This window comes from Tupaia chinensis, unplaced genomic scaffold (assembly GCF_000334495.1).
Source record: "Tupaia chinensis unplaced genomic scaffold, TupChi_1.0 Scaffold000082_1, whole genome shotgun sequence".
Classification (NCBI taxonomy): Eukaryota; Metazoa; Chordata; class Mammalia; order Scandentia; family Tupaiidae; genus Tupaia; species Tupaia belangeri.
The window spans coordinates 809,864-831,641 of record NW_006159543.1 but is presented as its reverse complement, the minus strand read 5'-3'; the positions used below and the strand labels follow the sequence as shown (position 1 = coordinate 831,641).

The window sequence follows — 21,778 nt, the reverse complement described above, 5'->3', positions numbered from 1 at the left end:
CCAAGATCCCGAGAGGAGAATGGAGGAGAAGGGACTGCGGCGTGACCATCCCCCCTGGGGGGTGATTTCTCGCTTTCTGTCTCTATATCTCTCTCTATCTGTCTGGCAAGCACACGTGCCCTATAGCGAAAAAACTTCTCCAAAACAAACAAACAACAACAACAACAACAACAACAAAAAAACACCAGCGGTAGAATCTGTGAGTTTGCACAGTGAGGAAAGGGGAGCAGCATTTCCATACCCCTGAACCTCAATTAGCAACAGCCAATGAGTTTAGCATTTCAGTCTCATGCAAAGTGTCCTTTCACTCTCTCATCCCCAACTCCAACTGGACTTTCACCTAAGCCTCTGAACTGGTATCCAGCCAAAGTCTCTCCAGATGCACAAAGGGAAGCATGTGCATGTCTAAAGAAAGCAATCAAGACTCAAGAGTTTGGACAGTAGTTACTAGGAGGCTCATAAATAATGAGCTGGCCTTCTAAGAAAACTAAAATGAAAACCAAAATGGGAACCAAAACCAAAACAGGAAAGCCTCCTTATTAGGCATTTCCTTTAGGTCACTCAGATCCTTTACCAGGTGTATGTTTTCACTGAGGTCAAGAAATAGACTTACCACCATACCTTCTTCCCTTTGTTATCAGGCATTTTGAAGGACTCACCTGAACAGTAGTAAAGATGGAAACTCTTAATGACACACCTGTCTCAACATTCAATTCTGACCCTGGAAAATAACTCTCCAGCTTGGTGAGCCACAAGGAAATCCTGGGTGTTTCCTTCTTTTGAGGGCCTTTGTCAATTTGTCAGCCCCATCACTTGAGCTTGCAGAGAATATTTTAGGACCTGCAGGTTTGTTACTGAGTTTTCCAAAAGTTGAACATCAATGCTAAAGCAACAGTAGGAAGTAATACTATAGCAGTCTCTGAGACAGTTGATAGAACTTTAACTCACCCCTTCCCAAGTGTCTACAGATAAGGGCTTGAGCCAGCATCATCTGTCCACAGCGTAGCATACATCCCCAGCCAGCATCTGATGAAGGACCTGTTCCCCCTGTTGGTAAAATGGATGTAAATGAATATGGATTCCTTAAATTGCCTTTTCCTGAAACACCAGCATATTTGGACACATATCTACTCTGAAAAGGGAAGCAAGAGATATACCCAGAGATCTAACAGGGTTTGAGTATAGGGTTGGAACTTACAAAAATAATGCTGACTCAATCAAAATGGGCTTTATGGCCAAACAAAAAGCAAAAAGAAAATGAAGAAACTATCTAGGACTATTTGGGTTTTCTTTTTTTTGGGGGGGGAGAGGTTTTTGCTACAGGGCGCATGCGCTTGCCAGAAAGACAGAGAGAGACAGAGAGATAGAAAATGAGAAACAACCCCCGGGGGTATAGCCACGCTGCAATCCCTTCTCCTCCATTGTCCTCTCAGGATCTCAGGCATGCATGCACACGTGCCTGGTGTAAGTTTAAGCCACCAGGTCCAGGACTCAAACTGCGGTCGGCTATGTGGGAGTTCAGCAACATAGCCATTACACTAACTGCTGGTCCCCTATTTGGATTTTCTACTTGGAGGCTTCCACATGCAATTTTGGTAGATTACTGCCGTATGTGATGATCAACACTTAGTCTATTCCATGTCATCATCTGCCAGACCAAACTTTGCCTTGCACAGTTGACTTGCATGACTCTGAACTTCTCAAAATAGCCAGTGCTATGTCAGTTAAAGAACAAACACTACAACACAAAATCATCAAAATAATCAAACAGATTTGGAAGGTTTCTAAATATTCTAAATTTACATTATAAAGAGCTGCACAGAAAGAAGAACATTGTAAAATAGAGGTAAGAGCCCTAATTAGGCATCAGAAGACTAGTCTCTAGTTATCTAATTCAAGTCTCTTATATAGACTGGGATAATAGAACATGGTCTGCTTACTATCAGTGGATATTGTAAGAACTAAATGAGAGAATACCTATAAGAGTGTTCTAGAACCCACACAGGATGATGTAAATACTTAGTGTTATGAGTATGGTCATAATTTAAAAAAATAAATAAATTAGAATGTACCACATCTTTTTTTTTTTTGAGAGGTTTTTTGCTATAGGGCGCATGCGCTCTCTAGACAGACAGAGAGAGACAGAGAGATAGAAAGCGAGAAATCACCCCCCAGGGGGGATGGTCACGCCGCAATCCCTTCTCCTCCATTCTCCTCTCGGGATCTTGGGAACACACACACATGCGCCTGTTGTGAGTTTAAGCCACCGGGTCCAGGACTCGAACTGCGGTCAACTACGTGGGAGTCCAGCGACATAGCCATTACACTAACTGCTGGTCCCAGAATGTATCACATCTTTAAAAGGTATAAAACCAATTAATAAATGAAACAAGACAATAGGTTCCATTTCAAGAACACTTGATGCAAAGAAAATCCCAAATATGTGGCCCATGTGAGTACAGAATCTTTTTTCAAGAGACCAATGAAGGTCAGGTGGTCGTGGATGGCAGAGTGTATATTTTACTTTCATTATTTCCTTTCTGAAGATGGAAGTGAAAAAGTATGCTATAAGGGTGACCTTAGAAAACTATCTTTAAAGGAGATCATCAACCTTTTAAGACAAGTGGACCAAGTAGTCATCCCTTTCCTTTTGGTGTAGGGATGGAAGAAGAATTAGTCAATGTGTGAGCTGGAAGGGGAGCCTTTAACTCTTGGTCATGCTGTGATTATAGGTCAGAATAGTATAGAAAAGATGCAATGAGATCCATGTTAAGAAGAGATCATTTATTACCAAAAGGTTGTCAGAGGTGAAATAGAAATGTTTTGTAGCCTTGTAAATAAACGTTCAGCCTGAGAAAGTTAGTAGTTTAAAATGACTGGGTACTAAAGATTGTTCATTTGTTTGTGTTTCCGCTGGGGTACTTCCTGTGGAGAGTGAAACAACATCTGTGTGGGACTTCATTTTTCAACTTAATAGAAAAGTTTACTTCACTCCTGCTACTAGGTCTAGTCCTACATCAAATTTGGTCAGACAGATTTCCTCTTACAAGAATAGCTTCCATCACATGTAGGTCCTTTTCCTACAAAACCATAATATTAGGAGGTGCACCCCCCACCACCACCACTTGCAAAGGTTTTACAAATCCTCTCTAGAGGGAGCATATTCACTTAGCTTATTGGACTATCATTGTTTTCTAGATGGTAGCTGGTAACAGCCTAGAATTTGTTCCAAGGAAATTTATCATAATTCATCTCCCAATGACAAGGTGCTCGCTCTCATTTCATAAGGACAAAAAAAAAAAGGAATTATATTCTTTCCTTCAAGATACAATTATCTTTAATAATCAAGTAGTTCCAAAAAATAAAAATAGAGCATAATTTAATAAATATTACCAGAGTTAAAGATGATTGAGTTTTGGACCATCAGATGGCATAATGGTTTTATTAATGGACTTCCACATGGTTGACCATGGTTCTAGTCCTGAATCCGGCAGCTTAAATTCATGCTGGGTGAGTGTATATATGTGCCCAAATCCAGATAGGAGAATGTAGCAGAAGGGATTGCAGTGTAGCCAACCCCCCTGGGGGGTGATTTCTTGCTTTCTGTCTCTCTGTCTCTGTCTCTCTGGCAAGCCATGCACCTTGTAGAAAAAAAATCTCTCTCTTAAAAAAAAAAAAGATTACTGGGACCAGAAGTTGGCGTAATGGCTATGTTGCTGGACTCCCACGTGGTCGACCGCGGTTTGCATCCTGGACCCAGTGGCTTAAAACTCACACTGGGCACGTGTGCGTGCGTGCCTAAGATCCCGAGAGGAGAATGAAGGAGAAGGGATTGTGGCGTGGCCATCCCCTCTGGGGGGTGATTTCTCGCTTCCTGTCTCTCTGTCTCTCTCTGTCTGGCTAGTGCACACGCCCTATAGCAAAAACCTCTCCAAAAAAAAAAAAAGATTACTGGGACCAGCAGTTGGTGTAATGGCTATGTTGCTGGACTCCCACGTAGTTGACTGTGGTTCGAGTCTCGGACCTGGTGGCTTAAACTCATGCTGGGCGCATGTGCATGCATGCCCAAGATCCTGAGAGGAGAATGGAGGAGAAGGGATTGCAGTGTGGTCATTCCCCTGGGGGAGGGGGTGAGTTCTCGCTTTCTGTCTCTCTGTCTCTCTCTTTCTTTCTGGTGAGTGCATGCTCCCTATAGCAAAAACATCTCCAAAAAAAAAAAAGATTATTGATTTTTTTCCCTTAATCTCAAAAGTAAAACAATTAATACCACATATTGCCTGAACACTTGGAGATGGGCTCAAAAGTGCACTGGCATAACACATCAACACCATGGAATTATATGTGATGGGCATTTCAGCAACGAAACTTTTGGATGAAGAGTAAGACTTTACCTACTCCCCTAAATTTTGCCATAGTGACCTGTTTTTTCTGAGGTTTCTGTGAAGTCACTAATAACCTCAGGCAAGCTATCTACAAAGAAGAAAACGCAGTACAAGTGATATACCTACCAATTGGTGAAAATTTCCTTCTGTACGTAAACCATAGACGGGCACTTATATCAGACAACAGCTTAGATTTTTCTGTAATTAAATGTGAAATTAAAATTAGATCATCATATTCCATCTAAAATACCTGATTTTGACTTCTGAGCCAGCATCAAACTTATTTTCAAATAACCAGTCAATTATATCATTACAAGGCTAGGGAAATTCGTCAGAAATCCAATCTCATTTTTGCCAAATAATTTTAGTATTCCTCCCTCACCCACCTATGTTAAGAGCAGTGTAACTTGACTGGTGTGTGTGCGTGCATGCCCAGGATCCCAAGAGGAGAATGGAGGAGAAGGGACTCAATGATGTTGGGTTGCTCCTGCCTCCTTCTGACAAAGCTCTATAGACCTAGAAGGTATTAACACTTGTGTCATGACCAAAAGACAAGGAAAAGGTAAAGCAAGGATCTTAGATAACACACTAACAAGTCAATCATCCCCAGTCTGAATGATGACTGTTGGCTGGAACTCTTCTCAGTACCCATTGGTTGGTCTGCTATCTAGAACACATCCATATGCATGTTTAACTAAAAAGGAAATGTCCCTGCTAAGTAAATTAAGTATGTAAGAAATTTATGTAGTACCTAGTAAATCTGGTATTTGTAATCTAAATGAACATATCACATCATGAGTGTTTTAGTGTCTTTTTTTAAAGAATGTTTTATTTTATTTTATGACATAAATTTACTTCAGGGGCCATAGATATGACTTCCTCACTTCCATCTGTACTTATATGTGGCTCTGCCTTTTTTACTCATCTCTCTCCCTCTTTTCAACAACACATCCACATTTTCAGCCTGTATAGAACTTATAGTCATTATTCTTTCAGAGAAGAAAGAGAAGGGGCCAAGTGGTGGTATAGCAGTAACACAATTGGACCTACATGGTAATGGTCCTGGGTTAGTGTCCCAGAACTTCCCTGAGCATGCTAGGTATACACAAACTGGGGGTTGATTGCAGAGTAAAGATCCTTTTGTGGGATATTTGCTTCTCTTTCATAGAAAAAATTTTTAAAAAGCCATACTGAGCTTTCTCTCTTAAAAAGAGAGAGAGAGAGAGAGAGAGAGAGAGAGAGAGAGAAGAGGCCAGTCAGTGGCTTTGTGGATAAAGTGACTGGATTTCACATGGCCAGCTGTGTGGTTTGAATCCCAGATTTGGTGACTTGAGAAGCATGCCAGGGCATGTGCATGCACAAAATCCTGAGGAGAATAAATGAGAAAGGATTATGGTATAATCATCTACCCTGGGGAGTGCTTTCCTGCTCTCTCATTCTCTCTCTTTATCTCTGGTGAATACATGTACCTTATAGCAAACTTTTTAAAAAGAGGAAACAAGGGACCAGCAGTTAGCGTAATGGCTATGTCACTGGACTCCCACGTAGTTGACCATGGTTCAAGTCCTGGACCCGGTGGCTTAAACTCATGCCGGGCGCGTGTGTGTGCGTGCCCAAGATCCCGAGAGGAGAATGGAGGAGAAGGGATTGAGGCGTGACCATCACCCCTGGGGGTGATTTCTCGCTTTCTGTCTCTCTGTCTCTCTCTGTCTGTCTGGCGAGCACATGCACCCTATAGCAAAAACCTCTCCAAAAAAAAAAAGAAGAAACAAAGGGAAATTTTATTTTATCCAATAGTATCTAATTTCTCTTATTCCCCTCCTTTGACTAAATTAGAAAGTTATGTTATCTGTATTTTCTCCTCTTCAAGCCCCAGTTCCTAGCATATTTGGGAAAGTAGATACATAACAGTTAAGAGTAAGACTTCTGGGGACCAGCAGATGACATAATGGTTACGTTGCTGGACTCCCATGTAGTCATCTGTGGTTCAAGTCCCAGATCTGGTAGCACCTGCTGGGTGCATGTGTGTATGTGCCCAAGATCCCGAGAGGAGAATGGGGGAGAAGGGATTGTGGCATGACCATCCCCCCTGTGGGGTGATTTCTCGCTTTCTGTCTCTCTGTCTCTCTCTGTCTTTCTGGTGAGCACACACACCCTATAGCAAAAACCTTTCAAAAACAAAAACAAAACAAAACCACCACCACCAACAACAACAACAAAAAGAGTAAGACTACTTCTGGAGTCTACTGTGCCTGGGTTTGAACTCTGACCCTACTACTTACCAGATGAGTGACTTTGTTATTTAACTTCCCTGAACTTCACTTCCTTCATCATAAAATTGGGAGAATAATACTGGATTGTCAGAAAAGTCATGACGCATTTTTCCATAGAAAAAAATGTCATGCCTTTTCCAACAACCTAATGATATCCACTTCTTAGAGCTTTAAGTATTCAACAAAGTAATACATACAAAGTGCTAAGATGGTATCTGATGTGCAGTTAGCCTGTGAAAAATGTTACTTGTTATTATATAGCCACCTTCTCAAATGTTCACGCCACTCACTCCTACCTCTGACAGTCTCTATGACTTCCAGCTTGGCTTTACATTGATGAAGTTGTGTAGACATTAGTAATTTCACTTTGAAAGGCATTTACTAACTGAATATGGGTGTATTTGTCAACTTTGGGATCTTTGTGTCATAAAAAGCAGAACTAGAAGAGGCCTTTTCTAACCCACTTATTTTAAGTACTGGAGAAAGAAGTTAAGATCCAGAAAGAGAAAATAATTTACCAGAGATAAGAAAAGATACAAAAGGTCTCCTAATTGCACTCTAGGCCCTCTCCATTGTTCACAACTCTCCAATCAAAATAATGAAGCCAGACTCAGGAGGAACTGGACAGTGCCTAACTTCCTCCCTGCCTTTTCATCAGTTTCTTCTTGTTCTTTACCCCATACTAAGGGTCTGTGAAAAGGAACTCTTCAGAAAGATAGAAATTTCAGAGCTGCCTCTTTCAAAGCTACATATATATATATGTAACTATATATATATATAATATATAGTTTTATATATATATGTGTGTGTATGTATATATATATATATATTATAGTTTGCCAAAGGGTGCATGTGCTCATCAGAGAAAAACAAAGAGACGGAGAGGGAAAGCAAGAAAGCACCCTCCCATGGGGGATGGGGGATGGTCACACGGCAATTCCTTCTCCTCCATCTCTCCCTCCTTTTGGGATTTTGGGGGATGCATGTACATGCAGCTAGCAGGCTTTTAAATCCACTAGGTTCAGTTATAGAACCATGCAGTTGACCACATGGATCCAACTGCCTTAACTACCATGTCATCAACTGGCCCCCAAAACATAAGACGTCTCATGTCTGACAGCAATGGGTTGTTCAGAAGTCCCTGTGTGTTTCTTATCTAGAAAGATAAGGATATGAGACGAATGAAAAGTATGTAGTTCAATCACCAAAGACTAGATATCCATTAGTGATACTAGGAGTGGGTCCATGTTTTTTGAAACCTAAGGCTTCTAGAATTGGGGATTTCATCTCTAAGAAAAAAATTAATACACTACTTTTGCAAAATGTACAAAAGCCTTTAACCACATGAACATACTGCTAGGGTCAATCAGGGCCTTGGAAGGGGCCCATGCAAACAAGTGGCCTAGGGCTTAAGCTCCACAGGCTACAAGGTAATTTTGCCTCAGAGTAGTTTAACATTTATTAAGACAAACTCTGCTAACATGAGGAGGACAAAAGTACAAGACCTTGACTTCAGGCGCCTACCTCATCTGGGCTCTCACAGATAAATGCTATCAAACCTTACCTGTTTTAAGGAGATGCTGCTTCCCTAAGATCCATACCAGCTCATCTGTATCTGGAAATTCTTCTAAGTAGTCAGTGAAAATAGTAATCTGGTTTTCATACTTGGATAAAACTGAAAGAAAAGGAAAGAAACTTTATCAAAATTTAATAGAGGGACTTACCTCTGTGGTTTATTGATTATTACCTTTGCCCTGAAGGTTAAAGGTCATCAGCTCAAATCTAATGGTAGCAAATATTTTTCCTTGAGGAACAAAGATACCCACAAGCTATGACAAGCCTGACAGACTGTACAATTGTGGAAATGGTAATATTTTAGCTAGAAGACCAGATGCTTTATAGAATTTTTATTTGCCATTTTATTCACATACGGCATCTGCAAAGAAGGCTCTTGTGATAAATATGACTTGTTCTTGGGATTTACAGATAACTATTGTGATACTGTGATATATAAAGAAATAGACATTTGGTCTCCATTCCCATTTTCTGGCACAGAACTACTAAAATCCATGTAATTTCCTAAACAACTGGATACCAGGTGTATCTTCTCTTCTTTGACTCCCAGCTCCTGATACAGAGTCCCTAATCCCTTGGGATTTACTGAGTGATAGAAGTATCTTTTGTTCTCAGCTACCTCTAAATGAGTTCCCAAATGAGGGCTAGTTGTCAGAAAGATCAAGCCATGACTAGAAGTTTGGGGCTTTCAGGCCCTCCCCCAAACCTCCAGGAAGGGGAGAAGTGCTAAAGATTGAGAAACATGGTGGATGCATGTACTCACATGCTCCAAATCCTGAGAGGATGGAGAAATGGATAATGTATTGTGGCATGACTATGCCCCCACTGAGGGGTGCTCCTTCATTCTATCTCTCTGGCAAGCACATGTACCTTCTGGCAAATAAATAAATAAATCTATAACCAGAAAAATTAAATTGACAGTAGATTTCACAGTTTGTGGTACTTTTTCTTTTATATTTCTAAGTTTATTAAGGGGAGGAGTACTCCTGTTGGGGTCTCACCATGCTGTGATCCCTGCTTCACCACCCCACCAACCCTCCAACCAGTCAGGATCATAGGTGTGTGCAGGCATGCCAGGCAAGCTAGGGTCACCTTGAGATCTGAACCTGGGTCCTCCCACATGACTGCAGAATCACAAACACCAGCACCTTATTGTCTGTACTAGCAAAGCTAGGTCTTAATGGTGCAATTTCTATGAGAAAATGAATTTCAGGTTCAAAGCTACATCTAACATACACCTTCTCTTGGCTCTTGGCAGCTCCCCATCCCCTAAGGGAAGAGGAGCTCAGAGAGAGTGGAGACTTCTTTGTGCAGATACAAATAGTTGCAGGGACTCTCCCAAAGTGATCCCTAAGGGCCTTATCAGTATACTTACCCATGTATGGTATCATTTAACTCACTTGAAAGGACCAATTGTTTTGTTTGGGTTTTGTTTTCTAAGGCAGGAGCTTGATTTTTTAATAGAAATAAATGTTCCTAAAAACAAATGAGTCTTTTCTGATCATGAAAACAGGTCCACCTGCTCAAATACTTTCTTGGATGTTGAATTTATAATTTGTACAAGCACTTTTAGAAACATGACTAACGGGACACTTGTCTTTCTTGAAACATATTGCAGAATTCCAGTCTTTCATGGCTTTAAATAGCCTTTTGTCCCAATATGTTTTAATTATTAAGATCATAGTCTCTACTGTGATTCAAACCTAAAGACATTAGAAATGAAACAGCCATTTTGTTCCCTGGTGAAAATTCATCACTACCGAATCTGCCAGGGAGTCCATGCCATCTTACCCTCTCTGCTGCTGGCCTCAGCCCCTGGCCTAGACCCAGGAAATACCAAGCTAAAAATGATCACCTAGGTCAGGTCATCCCCAGGAGGTGGTGGACCGAGGCGGGGTAAATCACACTGTGTACCTCCCCACCCCACGGCCCTGCCCTCACAAGCAGGAGAAATTAGTTTAAAATGAATATCTAGTGTAGCCTAGAAAGGGAAAGAAAATAAAAATATCAGTAGCTTGAGAAGAGCATGAAAAAAGGACAACCTCTCTGACATTATCCTTATAGGGGGGTAGAAGGGTGGCATCAGATGAATATACAGCATGTATGCATATAAGCCTTGGTCTTTTTTTAGAACTGGCCGAAAAAACCATTTCTCTACCGCCAACCCTGTCTCTGTGAGTCATTGCCCAGCTATTTGGTCAAATTAGTACAGCCCTTTAAACCCTGTGACAACTGTCCTGCCTCATTTGAAATGACTCTGACCAAAATGGTAGCCAAAGAATTTTATTCTTGCTCTTCCCTTCTCAGGCATAGCTAGGCCAGTAAGAAGTTCATTACAGTCTCTATTCTTCTTGACTCTTAGAAGACAGCTTTCCAGAATTGTTGCACATAGGCCACAGCCAGCCCTGAGTTGAAGCTATACTATAGAACCAATGAAAGCCAGAACAGAAGTTGAGACTAAGAGAAGCAAAGAGAAATGATGTGATGAGATTATATGCAAAAGGAAGAGAAGAGAAATAGGCCTTGCACAAGGAGAACTCAGTCAGATGAAGATGCAATCTGGATTTGGGTACAGAAGTAAAATTCTTTCTTTCTTTCTTTCTTTCTTTCTTTCTTTCTTTCTTTCTTTCTTTCTTTTTTCTTTTTCTTTTTTTTTTGAGAGGTTGTTATAGTACGCATGCGCTCGCCAGACAGAGAGAGACAGAGAGACAGAAAGTGAGAAATCACCCCCCAGGAGGGATGGTCAAGCCACAATCCCTTCTCCTCCATTCTCCTCTCAGGATCTTGGGCACGCACGCACACGCACCCAGCGTTAGGTTTTTTTTTTTGAGAGTTTTTTTGCTATAGGGCGCATGCGCTCGCCAGAGAGACAGAGAGAGACAGAGAGACAGAAAGCAAGAAATCACCCCCCAGGGGGGATGGCCATGCCGCAATCCCTTCTCCTCCATTCTCCTCTTGGGATCATGGGCACGCACGCACACACGCCCAGCGTGAGTTTTAAGCCACCGGGTCCGGGACGCGAACCGCAGTTGACTATGTTGAGAGTCCAGCGACATAGCCATTACGCTAACTGCTGGTCCCCAGAAGTAAAATTCTTGTTTCCACACAATTACTTCTGACTAACAGCAATTCCCCTTTAAAAAAAAAAATAGAAAAACTACTCTGGTCTTGCCTTTAAAAATTAATAGCAGCTCGGGACCAGCAGTTAGCATAATGGCTATGTCTCTGGACTCCCATGTAGTCAACCAGGGTTCACGTCCCGGACCCGGTGGCTTAAACTCATGCTGGGCACGTGTGCATGCGTGTCCAAGATCCCGAGAGGAGAATGGAGGAGAAGGGATTGCGGTGTGGCCATCCACCCTGGGGGGGTGATTTCTCGCTTTCTGTCTCTCTGTCTCTCTCTTTCTGGCGAATGCACATGCCTTATGGCAAAAACCTCTCCAAAAAAAAAATTAATAGCAGCTCACCCACCAAAAAAAAAAAAAAAATAAGTAATCCAGTTTTAAAATGAGCAAATGAGTGAAATAGATAATTTTCTAAGGAAGACATATAAATGGCCAAAATGGCCATATGAAAAAATGGTCAATGTCTCTTATTATAAGAGAAATGCAAATCAAAACCACAGTGAGAAACCACTTAACCCCAGTGAGAATGGCTTTGATCAAGAAAATAAAGAATAAGTACTGGCAAGGCTGTGGTGAAAAGGGAATTTGTACACTGTGAGAAGGTAAACTGGTAAAGCCACTATCAAAAACAATATGGAGGTTCCTCAAAAACTTAAAAATAGAATTATCATATGATTCAGTAAGCCCACTCCTTGGTATTTACCCACAGGATAGAAAAATACTCAGTCAGAAAGACACTTGTACATTCATGTTTACTGCAGCATTATTCACAATCACTAAGACACAGAATCAACCTAAGTGCCCAAGAACAAATGACTGGATTGAAAAAATGTGGCATGTGTACACTATGGAATGAATACTAGTCAGCTATAAGGAATAATGAGACTCTATCATTTGATACAAAGTGTATGAATATAGAAGATTTACTGCTAAGAGAACTAAGGCAGGTGATGAAGGACAAACACTGTGTATATTCCCGCTTGATATGTACTGAATGTCTGCTCTCTATGGCAGAAACTGAAAGATTTGAAGATACAATAGTAGGGAGGACAAGTGTAGATACCAGAGACTGTATAGGAGAAGGGTGGCAGTAAATAGTATATGGGAGGGGCTCAGGTAAAAAATATTTCACAGACATAAAAATGTAAAGTTTGCCATTTAAAGTGATGTATATGGTAATATCCTTTATTTGATTGTCAGGTACTGCATGCATACATTCAAAAACCATATTGTGTGCTACAGAGTTGTACAGTAATTATATGTGAATAAGAAAAAAAAATAACAAAGCAGACATCAGCCTGATATGAGTTCCCTGCTCTTTCAGCCTATTGTATAGTCTGAGAGACTATACAAGCAGCTACAAATAGGTTACTCGGTAGAGTAACCTTTTAGCTTCTGAAAGGTCTGAAAACAACAGGCTGCACCCTATTCCATTTTATTTTAATAATAATCATCACACTGAATTCTCTGCTGGATTAATTTAGTGACCTGCTAATAATTGGACAAAGATTTCCTTAAATTCCTGGAATTCCAAAATCTCCTGGTTTTGGCTAAGGAGATCTGTGTACATGTTTAGGCATGTCTTCAATACTCAGGCAGTTGATAACTTTGCCTTAGTCTTCACTTTCTGCTTGTGGAGAGTTCCAGCTCAGGAAGAGAGCTTAGGGCTTATTCAGGTCTTTTCTGAGCATGTTCATAATTGTGGGAATGCACACAGCCCTATGCATGCATGAATATGGTCTGCTGTTGAGTCGGTCTGCTGTTGAGTCGCTGGGAAAGTCATGATGCATTTTTGCATAGAAAAATAGGTCATGACTTCTGACGACCTAATAGATTCCCAGAACCATGCTTAGGCTTTTCAAAGTTTTGAGGAATCTCACTCCTCAGTTTTTCCTTTTAAACTTTTTAATTAGCTGTAAATGTTATCCACCGACTCAGTCAGCTGAGAAGTTAAACAATTGCCTCTCAAGGTTTTCAAAACCAGCCCCGAGAGAAAAGGTTTTCAGTGGCTCCAAATCAAGTCTGATAAATAAGGTCCTGTAAGTAGGATCTTCCAAGGACCCACCAGAAAGATCAAATAATGACAATTCTCTGGAAATGAGATTATAAAGGAGCTCGGACCCCATTTTGTCTTCTCTAGTGGCTGTCTGCCATGTTGGTGATTCTCTCCATGATCACTAGCTATTGGTTTTCTTTCTTTCTCTCTCCCTTTCTTCCTTCCTTCCTTCCTTCCTTTTCTTTCTTCCTCCCCCCCCTCCCTCCCTTCCTTCCTTTTTATTGAGGTTTTTGCCACAGGGTGGGTGCACTCACCTAACAGAGACAGAGACAGATAGAGATGGAGAGAGAGAAAGGAGAAATCACCTCCATGGGGGGGATGGCCATTTTGCAATTCCTTCTTCTCCATTCTTCTCTTGGGATTTTGGGCATGCACACACATGCAAGCACATGCACCCAGTGTGAATTCCAATCCACCAGGTCTAGGACTCAAATACAGTCTGCCATGTAGGAGTTCAGTGCCTTAACCACCACATCACCTGCTGGCACAATGCTGATGGTTTTTCAGGCTACTGTAGAGCCAGGGAGCAAAGGACAGGAATAGGGCAAATAAAGACACCACTAAGTTCACTATTCTTACCAACATGCAGTTGTTGTTCTTGAATAAATAAATGTTCTCTGAGTTGCTTCAAACCTTTAGTTCATTTCCAAAGTTCTGAAAAAGTTGTTTGACAATTTTTGCCAGTTTTTTTCATTGCAATTAAGCAGAGAATTTTCTTTTCTTTTTCTTTTTTTATTTTTAAAGAGATTTTCTTCTACAGGGCACATGCACTCGCCAGAGAGACAGAGACAGAAAAACAGAAAGCGAGAAATCATCCCGTACCAGGGAGATAGCCATATCTCAATCCCTCCCCCTCCATTCTCCTCTAGAGATTTTTGGCACACATGCACACAATACTTGAAATGAGCTTTAAGCCGCCAGATCCAGGACTCAAACTGCAGTCGACTTAAGTGAGAGTCCAGCGACACAACCATTATGCCATCTGCTGGTTCAAATGCAGACAATTTTCAAAGGTCCTTAGTCTGCCATTTTTGCTGATGCCTTAGTTTTATAATATACTCCTCAGTGATTGGATACATTTCTAATGGTTATTTTTGGAAAATTGCAAGTAAATGAGTAAGTTGCTTTGAAAAATAAATTTCTGATAGGGCTTAACAAAGACACTTAGGGGCCAGCTCCGTGGTGCCGAAGTAATGTTCAGCTCATAAGCAGACACCCACACAGCAACTGTGGTTCAAATCCTCAGCCCAGTCAGCCAGAAACATGCTGGGCACATGCACAAGTGCCTCAGATCTGATGGCACAGAGGACTGGAGGGAAAGGATCACAGTGTGAGAAGACCCTGTGGAAGGTACTCCTTTTTTTCCACATGTGCTTATGCACATGCTCTAACATGAATAAAGGAGAAAAAAAGTGTTAAGGAAACTTGTATATAAGGCTCCTAAATTCTCTGGGGCTTGTGCTCAAGAAGAAACATCACAAGCTTTCTAATGTGAAATCAAAAGGCCACAGAATCTCAGGGAAAAGAGGGACTTGAGACACAGGGTTACTTCCTGTAGGTTACCCAATTTGAACAACATGCCAGTACACTGCTGGCTCCAAAAAGTCTTTTTTGCAAGCAATACACACATACTCAACATACTGTCAGGTAACATCTTCAAAAACATTTTAAAAATTCCATAGGGGGATAGGTATGGCAACAGTTGAATGTTCATTCATATTCCACTTCATAAACTTTATGGAATACCCACTATGCTCCTAACTAAGCACAGAGGACAAAAACATCAGATAGAGCTTCCATTCTCCAAAACCTTTTAATCTAGTAAAGAGGATAGGTCTGGAAACAACTAACAAGAATGACAGTAAGTAAAAGAAAAGTAATGTGGGAGGTAGCAGAGAGAAAGGATGCAATTAATTATTACCCACCGGGGGTGAATGGGCCTTCCAAAAATGATGGCATCGGGACCAGCAGTTAGCGTAATGGCTATGTCGCTGAACTCCCATGTAGTCAACCATGGTTCAGGTGAGGTCCTGGACCCGGCAGCTTAAACTCACGCCAGGCGTGTGTGTGTGTGCGTGCCCACGATCCTGAGAGGAGAATGGAGGAGAAGGGATTGCAACATGGCCACCCCCTCCCCCAGGGGTGATTTCTCGCTTTCTATCTCTCTCTCTCTCTCTCTCTCTCTGGCGAGCACACACATCCTATAGCAAAAACCTCTCAAAAAAACAAACAAACAAAAAGATGGCATCAGAGCAGAGCCTTAGTGGAAATAATATATGTGGTTAGAGGGAAGGGAGGAAATTCCTAGATGAGGACGCACCAGCAGCAACTGAATGTGGGGTGGGGTAGAAAAGTGAGAGAAAGCAAAACATAAATTGCAGTTTTTTGTGGGTGATGAAATGGTAGAAGAAAAACATGGGGTAAGGATAAGGAGATAATAAACTTAGTTCAGCCAGAAAACATTAAACTCATGGATCTGGTTGCCAAAGGCATGAGAGGCTTTTTGTTGTTCTTGTTGCTGTTATTGTTTAAAAAATAAAAAAGGCAAAGGGGAAGTCAATCTGCACAGGGATTTTGAAGACAGGCACTATAGAAGGCAGGTTGATTAGCAGAGCCAAGGAAGGCAGGAGAGAACTAAGACCAAAGTTCTGGCACAACGTAAAGCATGCCTTTACTCCCTTACTCTTGGGTTCATGTACTATCCTGTTTTTCCCCAGCCTCTGCTCACCTGTGCATAGGCTTTGCCCCCTCTTTACTTATCTTCCCTGAGCCCTGATTTTCTTAGAACCAAGAACATAGAAAATAGAAGACTGAGCAACAATTCTTAGCATTTCAAGTGGATTTCCACATATAAACTTGCAAATTTTCTTGAATTTACTCAGCAAGTCACACCCTAGCAATGTAAGATTGTCAAATAATGCAAAAAACACGAATAACTTCTCTACTGACCAGTAAAAACTCTGACACTCCCAAGAGAACAGTGTCATTTTTAGAATTAGATTAGAGAATCTTAACCAATCTTAATCAATGAGAAAGGATCTTATGAGATTCTGTTTAATTGACTAGTACAGAGGGTGGTGGAACACAGGAAGCTGGACTTGATGAATTTCAAAGCAAGTCTGCAAAGAAATAACTAGTCCAGTCGACAAGAGATCACTGGTAAATGACAAGACCCTTTGGTTTTCAGCTAGAAAAATCAATCGGGCCATAGATAATCTTAACCACCATGCCACGTGCTGGTGCCCAGGCCATAGATAATCTGGCCCCACAAAATGCAACATTTTTTAGAGACTTCAGTCAATTCATCCCACTGATTTAATGATAATCCCACTGATAAATTTATGTCAGGATATTTCTGTTTTTCTTTAAAGTGATGTTTTTTAAAAGAAAATTGCACTTTTAAGTGTATTTTTGTTGTTTACACTTAGGGATAAAATGCTATCTGCTGATTGACATACACTTGGAAATGTTCACTGGGAAATTGGATTTGGGGCACAAACTGGTTATACACCTGACACACAGACCAGTGCATCTTCCAATTTTTCCTCTTTTTGCTTTTGATAAGACAACTCTGGTCTTTGTGGAGAGATGCATTTTTTAGAAATAGAAAGAGTAGCTGCTACAGTTTAAACATGTCCTCAAAACATTCATGAGATGAATCTTGGTTGTGATAGGATTAAATGTGTGGAAACCTAATCTGACTATGGAATTAAGAAGTGGAGTCTCAGGGCCAGCAGGTGGCAAGGTGGTTAAAGTGTTGGACTCCCACAAGGCCAACCCAGATTTACTTCCAGACCTGGCGGCTTGAAATTCACACCAGGCATGTGTGCATGTGTGCCCCAAATCCCAGGAGGTGAACAGAAGGGAGGGGATTATAGCATCGCCATCTATAAATCACCTTGGGAGGTGATTTCTCACTTTCCCTCTCACTGTCTCTCTCTGGAGAGTGCATGCACCCTATGGCTAAAACTTAAAACAAAAGAAGTGGAGTCTCTGGAAACTGAGTAGAATTAAGGTCACCAGGGAGGGGCCACCATGATTGAACCCTAGGTTTTATTTTGTTTTTGCCAGAAGGCATGTGCACTAACTAGCCTAAGAGAGATAGAGAGGGAAAAGGAAAAGAACTTCCCAATGAATCATGGTCATGCCACAATCTCTTATCCTCCATTTCTCCATCTTGCTGGGATTGGGGGCATGTACACATACACACTCAACACGTTTTTCAAGCGACCTGGGCCAGGACTTGAATTGCATAGTCAACCATGGGGGATCCAGTTTCCTTAACCATCAGGCCATCGGCCAGCCTAAATCCTGGGTTAGAGGGAGTAGTAATGAGACAGACACAGAGACACAGACACATTCTGCTTTTGCTCTATCTTGTTAAGTGATACTCTCTGCCATGTTATCCACCACAAAGAAGGCCTTACCATATACAATCCCTGGACCTTAAACCTCTAAAACTGGGAGCTAATTAAACCTCTATTCTTTTTTTAAAATTTATTTTTATTTATTTATTTACATTCATTCACTGTACATCATTATAGCATACAAAATGAGATTTTTCCATTCAGAGTACACTGTATATTGGCTCAATCAAGCACATCAACATATGTGTTATTGTCAACACATAATTTTCCATTTCTTATTTTCTGTATATTTTGCCTTTTTTCCCATCCTTGATTCCCTATCTCACCCTCTGCCATCTCCCACCCTCCTCCCACACTGTGTCTGGTATCTATTGTTGCTTTCTATGCCTCCCCCATTTTATTGTTTCACTAAATATCTTAAGCTAGCCTCAACTATTCATATTTTGGCAGCACAAAAAACTAAAACGTTAGTTTTGAGAAGAGAGACTAAATGACACCACCTCTGAAAAAGTTACCATATTTGTTGATAAGGCATAAAAAGAAAGTAGCACACTGGCTGTATGAAGAGATGAAAGTATTTAGTTGCCTATATAGTTCAATTTGAGGTAGCTCTTCCACAAACTAAATAGAAAATCACCTTGATTTTTCATCAATAGGTTTTATTGTTTTAAAAATCAACCTGCCAGTCAGTTGTCACTGAGTAATTCAAAGAAAACATGGTGGTATTCCCAAGGAGAAGTGTTTCACATTAGTGACACTGCCAAGTCATAAAGTGCATAAAAAGTAAGTCTCTTTAGTATTGTATCTTGAAACAAAATAAAAAAAAAAACAGTAATACTTTAATATTGACCTTATGGCTCATGTAAGAATTAAGACTCTGACAATATTTAGTCAAAATGAATAGTATGTTTGTCATCTGATTTTCTCTAACATCCAGCATACTAAGGAGAAGGAGGAAAAGGAAAAAAATAGTAAATACCTCCAACCTCTCTTGGAAATAGCTGTAAGTTAGGAATCCCCAAATTTATATTCAAGTCTCACCATGCCACTTAACTTGCTATGTGACCTTGGAGAACCTATTATACTTCTCTGAGCCTCAGATTATCCACATATAAAATAAGCAATGTCAAGTCAAACAGTTGGTATAGTGGTTAAGGGACTATACTCCCACAAGGTCAACCATGGTTCAAGTTCCGGACCTGAAAGCTTGAAAATCACACAAGGCACATATGTGTGCATGCCCAGAGTCCCAAGAGGAGACTGAAGGAGAAGGGATTGTGGTGTGGCCATGCTTCCTGGTGAGTTATTTCTCACTTCCCCGCTCTCTGTCTTTTTCTAGTGTGTGCATATGCTCTATGGACAAAAACCTCAAAAAAAAAAGAAAAAAAGCAATGTGTTGTTCAAACAGAATCACAATTCATTAGTGGGTTATGAAATCTGGATAGTGGGTTGTAATCAGTATTTTTAAAAAATGAAACTGAACAAAACAGAAAGTGTACTGCACATAATAAGAATAAGCACTATTTCATGTATTTCATGAAACATGTTTGTCAACAGTTCTATCATGTCGGAAAGTTCTACCAGACTGTTCTCTTAAGGGTCTTTATATTGTTCTATAGGAGGTGGAGGTTAGGTGGGTTGTTGGGGGCATTATTACAAACCCTAGAGAGAGTGAAGATGGGTTCAGTTGTCACTCTCTTATGAGAGTCTGTATGTGAATTTCTATATAAATTAACCATAATTGTTAAAGTTGCAAACCTCATAATCATTCACTTAATGGTAAATGAACCAAAGCATCAGAAAAGCATAATCTAGTTAAAGACATTGGCCTTATCTAAAAGAAAGAGCTAGTAGTAAAAAGCAATATAGAGGTAAGTGTTGATAATAACTAAGTGCTGCCCAAATTTAGAAAAGGGAGGTCCAGCCTGGGGGTGCACACTACTAAGATGCTGTGCACTGCAGGCTAGGACCACATGGGAAACCCAGGTTTGATTCTGTTTCCAGCCTAAAGGCAGGATGAGCACAATGGCATGCACCTATAATCTCAGCAACCTAGGGAGGTTAAGATAGGTAGATTTTGAGTGCAAGGATGGCCTGGCTAACATAATGAGAACCTGTCTTAAAAAAAAGAACCAGGTGGGCCTGGTACATTTGCCTGTAGTCCCAACTGGAAGGCTGAGGCAGGAGAATCATGACAAAGTGAGACCCTGTCCAAGAAAAATAAAAATAAAAATAATCAGAAAGCGGGAAATCAATGAGAATTGGAGTCATCAGCTGATTTCTTTAAAAAAAAAAAAACAAATTTTAAAAAGATTATTGTATTTAACTTTATTTATTTATTTATTTAAATTTGATGTGAGAGAGAGAGAGAAAGAAAGAGAAGAGAAGAGAAGAGAAGAGAAGAGAAGAGAAGAGAAGAGAAGAGAAGAGAAGAGAAGAGAAGAGAAGAGAAGAGAAGAGAAGAGAGGAGAGGAGAGGAGAGAAGAGAAAGAGGGAAAGTGAGAAAGCAAGCTGCCAGGTCTGGGACTTGAACTGTGATCAGCCATGTGGGAGTCCAGCACCCTTAACCACCACGCTACCTGCCAGCCCCAAGTGAGAAAGTAAGTCAACAGTTCCAGGACTCGAACTGTGGTTGGCTATGTGAAAGTCCAGCGCTCCTAACCACCTCACCACCTGCCGGCCCCGTCATCAGCTAATTTCAAGAAGGAAGTAGGATTGAACTGGTCCTTAAATCACTGCTTGGATTTGGGTAAGTAGAGATAAAAGGGGTTTCAGATGAGGAGAATGCATAAATAAATATGCATTAGAGAGCAAGGTAGGCTCTAGGGAATACAAAGAAATGAAATCAGAGGCATGGGACTGAATTGTGAAAGGTGTAAAGCCAGCCAGTAGAGTACGACTTTCAGTAAAGCATTGACAGTTTTCAAAGCACTTTCACATGATCTTGGAGATAGCAGGGAAGGGAACATTATTTCAATTTTAGAGTTGAAAAAACTGAGTCTCATAGAGGTAATATGGCTTACTCAAGTCCATACAGCTAGTGATCAGGATAACCAGGATTCAAACAGAGTTAATCTCACTTTCCATCCAGTATTCTTCCCTATATACATTGCTGTTATATTAAAAGTGGGATTCAAGGCACTGGAGTCCAATGAGAAAGTTGTTGCAATGATCCAGGCATAAAGTGTTGAAGGTCTGGCTTAAAGTGGCAAGGAACCAGATGCTTGGGTTATATACTACTCTATAAAGCAAATTAACAATGCAATGTGCACTGTTTATAGGGGTGAATAAGAGGAAATAATCTGAGGTTAGAACACCTTAGCTATATTTAACTGGAAGTGATCTAAGTTACCCCCAAAGGAATAAACATTAACAATATAATTCATATATGTGTCCCAATTTTTCCAGATGGTTGAAGGCCATGCTTTGGATAGTTCCTAAGCAAACAACACTTTATATATCTATGCATTTTTTTGAGAGTTTTTTGCTATAAGGCATGTGTGCTCACCAGACAGACAGAGAGAGACAGAGAGACAGAAAGTGAGAAATCATCCCCCAGGGGGGATGGCCATGCTGCAATCCCTTCTCCTCCATTCTCCTCTCGGGATCTTGGGCACGCACACACACGTGCCCAGTGTGAGTTTAAGCCACCGGGTCCGGGACTCAAACCGTGGTCAACTACATGGAAGTCCAGCGACATAGCCATTACACCAACTGCTGATCCCTATCTATACATTTTTATGAGGCATTTCTGTCTTGGTAGTGTTTCTTGCTTCATCAATTTAATTTTTATCTCTCAGAACTAATTGGTCATATGATCTGTTACCTCATCTACATTTCTGGTGAGAGAAGACTGATGCAAAAAGGTCAAGAAGCGAAAGGCCTTGACGTTTTTCCACACTAAATAGTCAGCTATTCCATTGCCAGAATAATTTTAAGGGATTTCTGATGTCACTGAGCTACTAAGAATCTTCCACAGGTTTCTTTTTATTTATTCTGG

At 40.8% G+C, this 21,778-nt stretch overlaps 1 protein-coding gene across 1 annotated transcript in view; it reads right to left on the bottom strand.

Annotated features, from left to right (window-relative positions):
- Window positions 1–21,778, bottom strand: part of ATG4A (autophagy related 4A cysteine peptidase) — a 73,594-nt gene that overhangs the window by 22,346 nt on the left and 29,470 nt on the right. The window contains exons 2-4 of the mRNA XM_006142830.3: window positions 8,220–8,330; window positions 4,509–4,580; window positions 949–1,047 (exon numbers count right to left, since the gene is read on the bottom strand). Of these exons, the coding sequence (XP_006142892.1) occupies window positions 949–1,047; window positions 4,509–4,580; window positions 8,220–8,330 (282 nt within the window). The remainder of the gene's footprint in view (window positions 1–948; window positions 1,048–4,508; window positions 4,581–8,219; window positions 8,331–21,778) is intronic.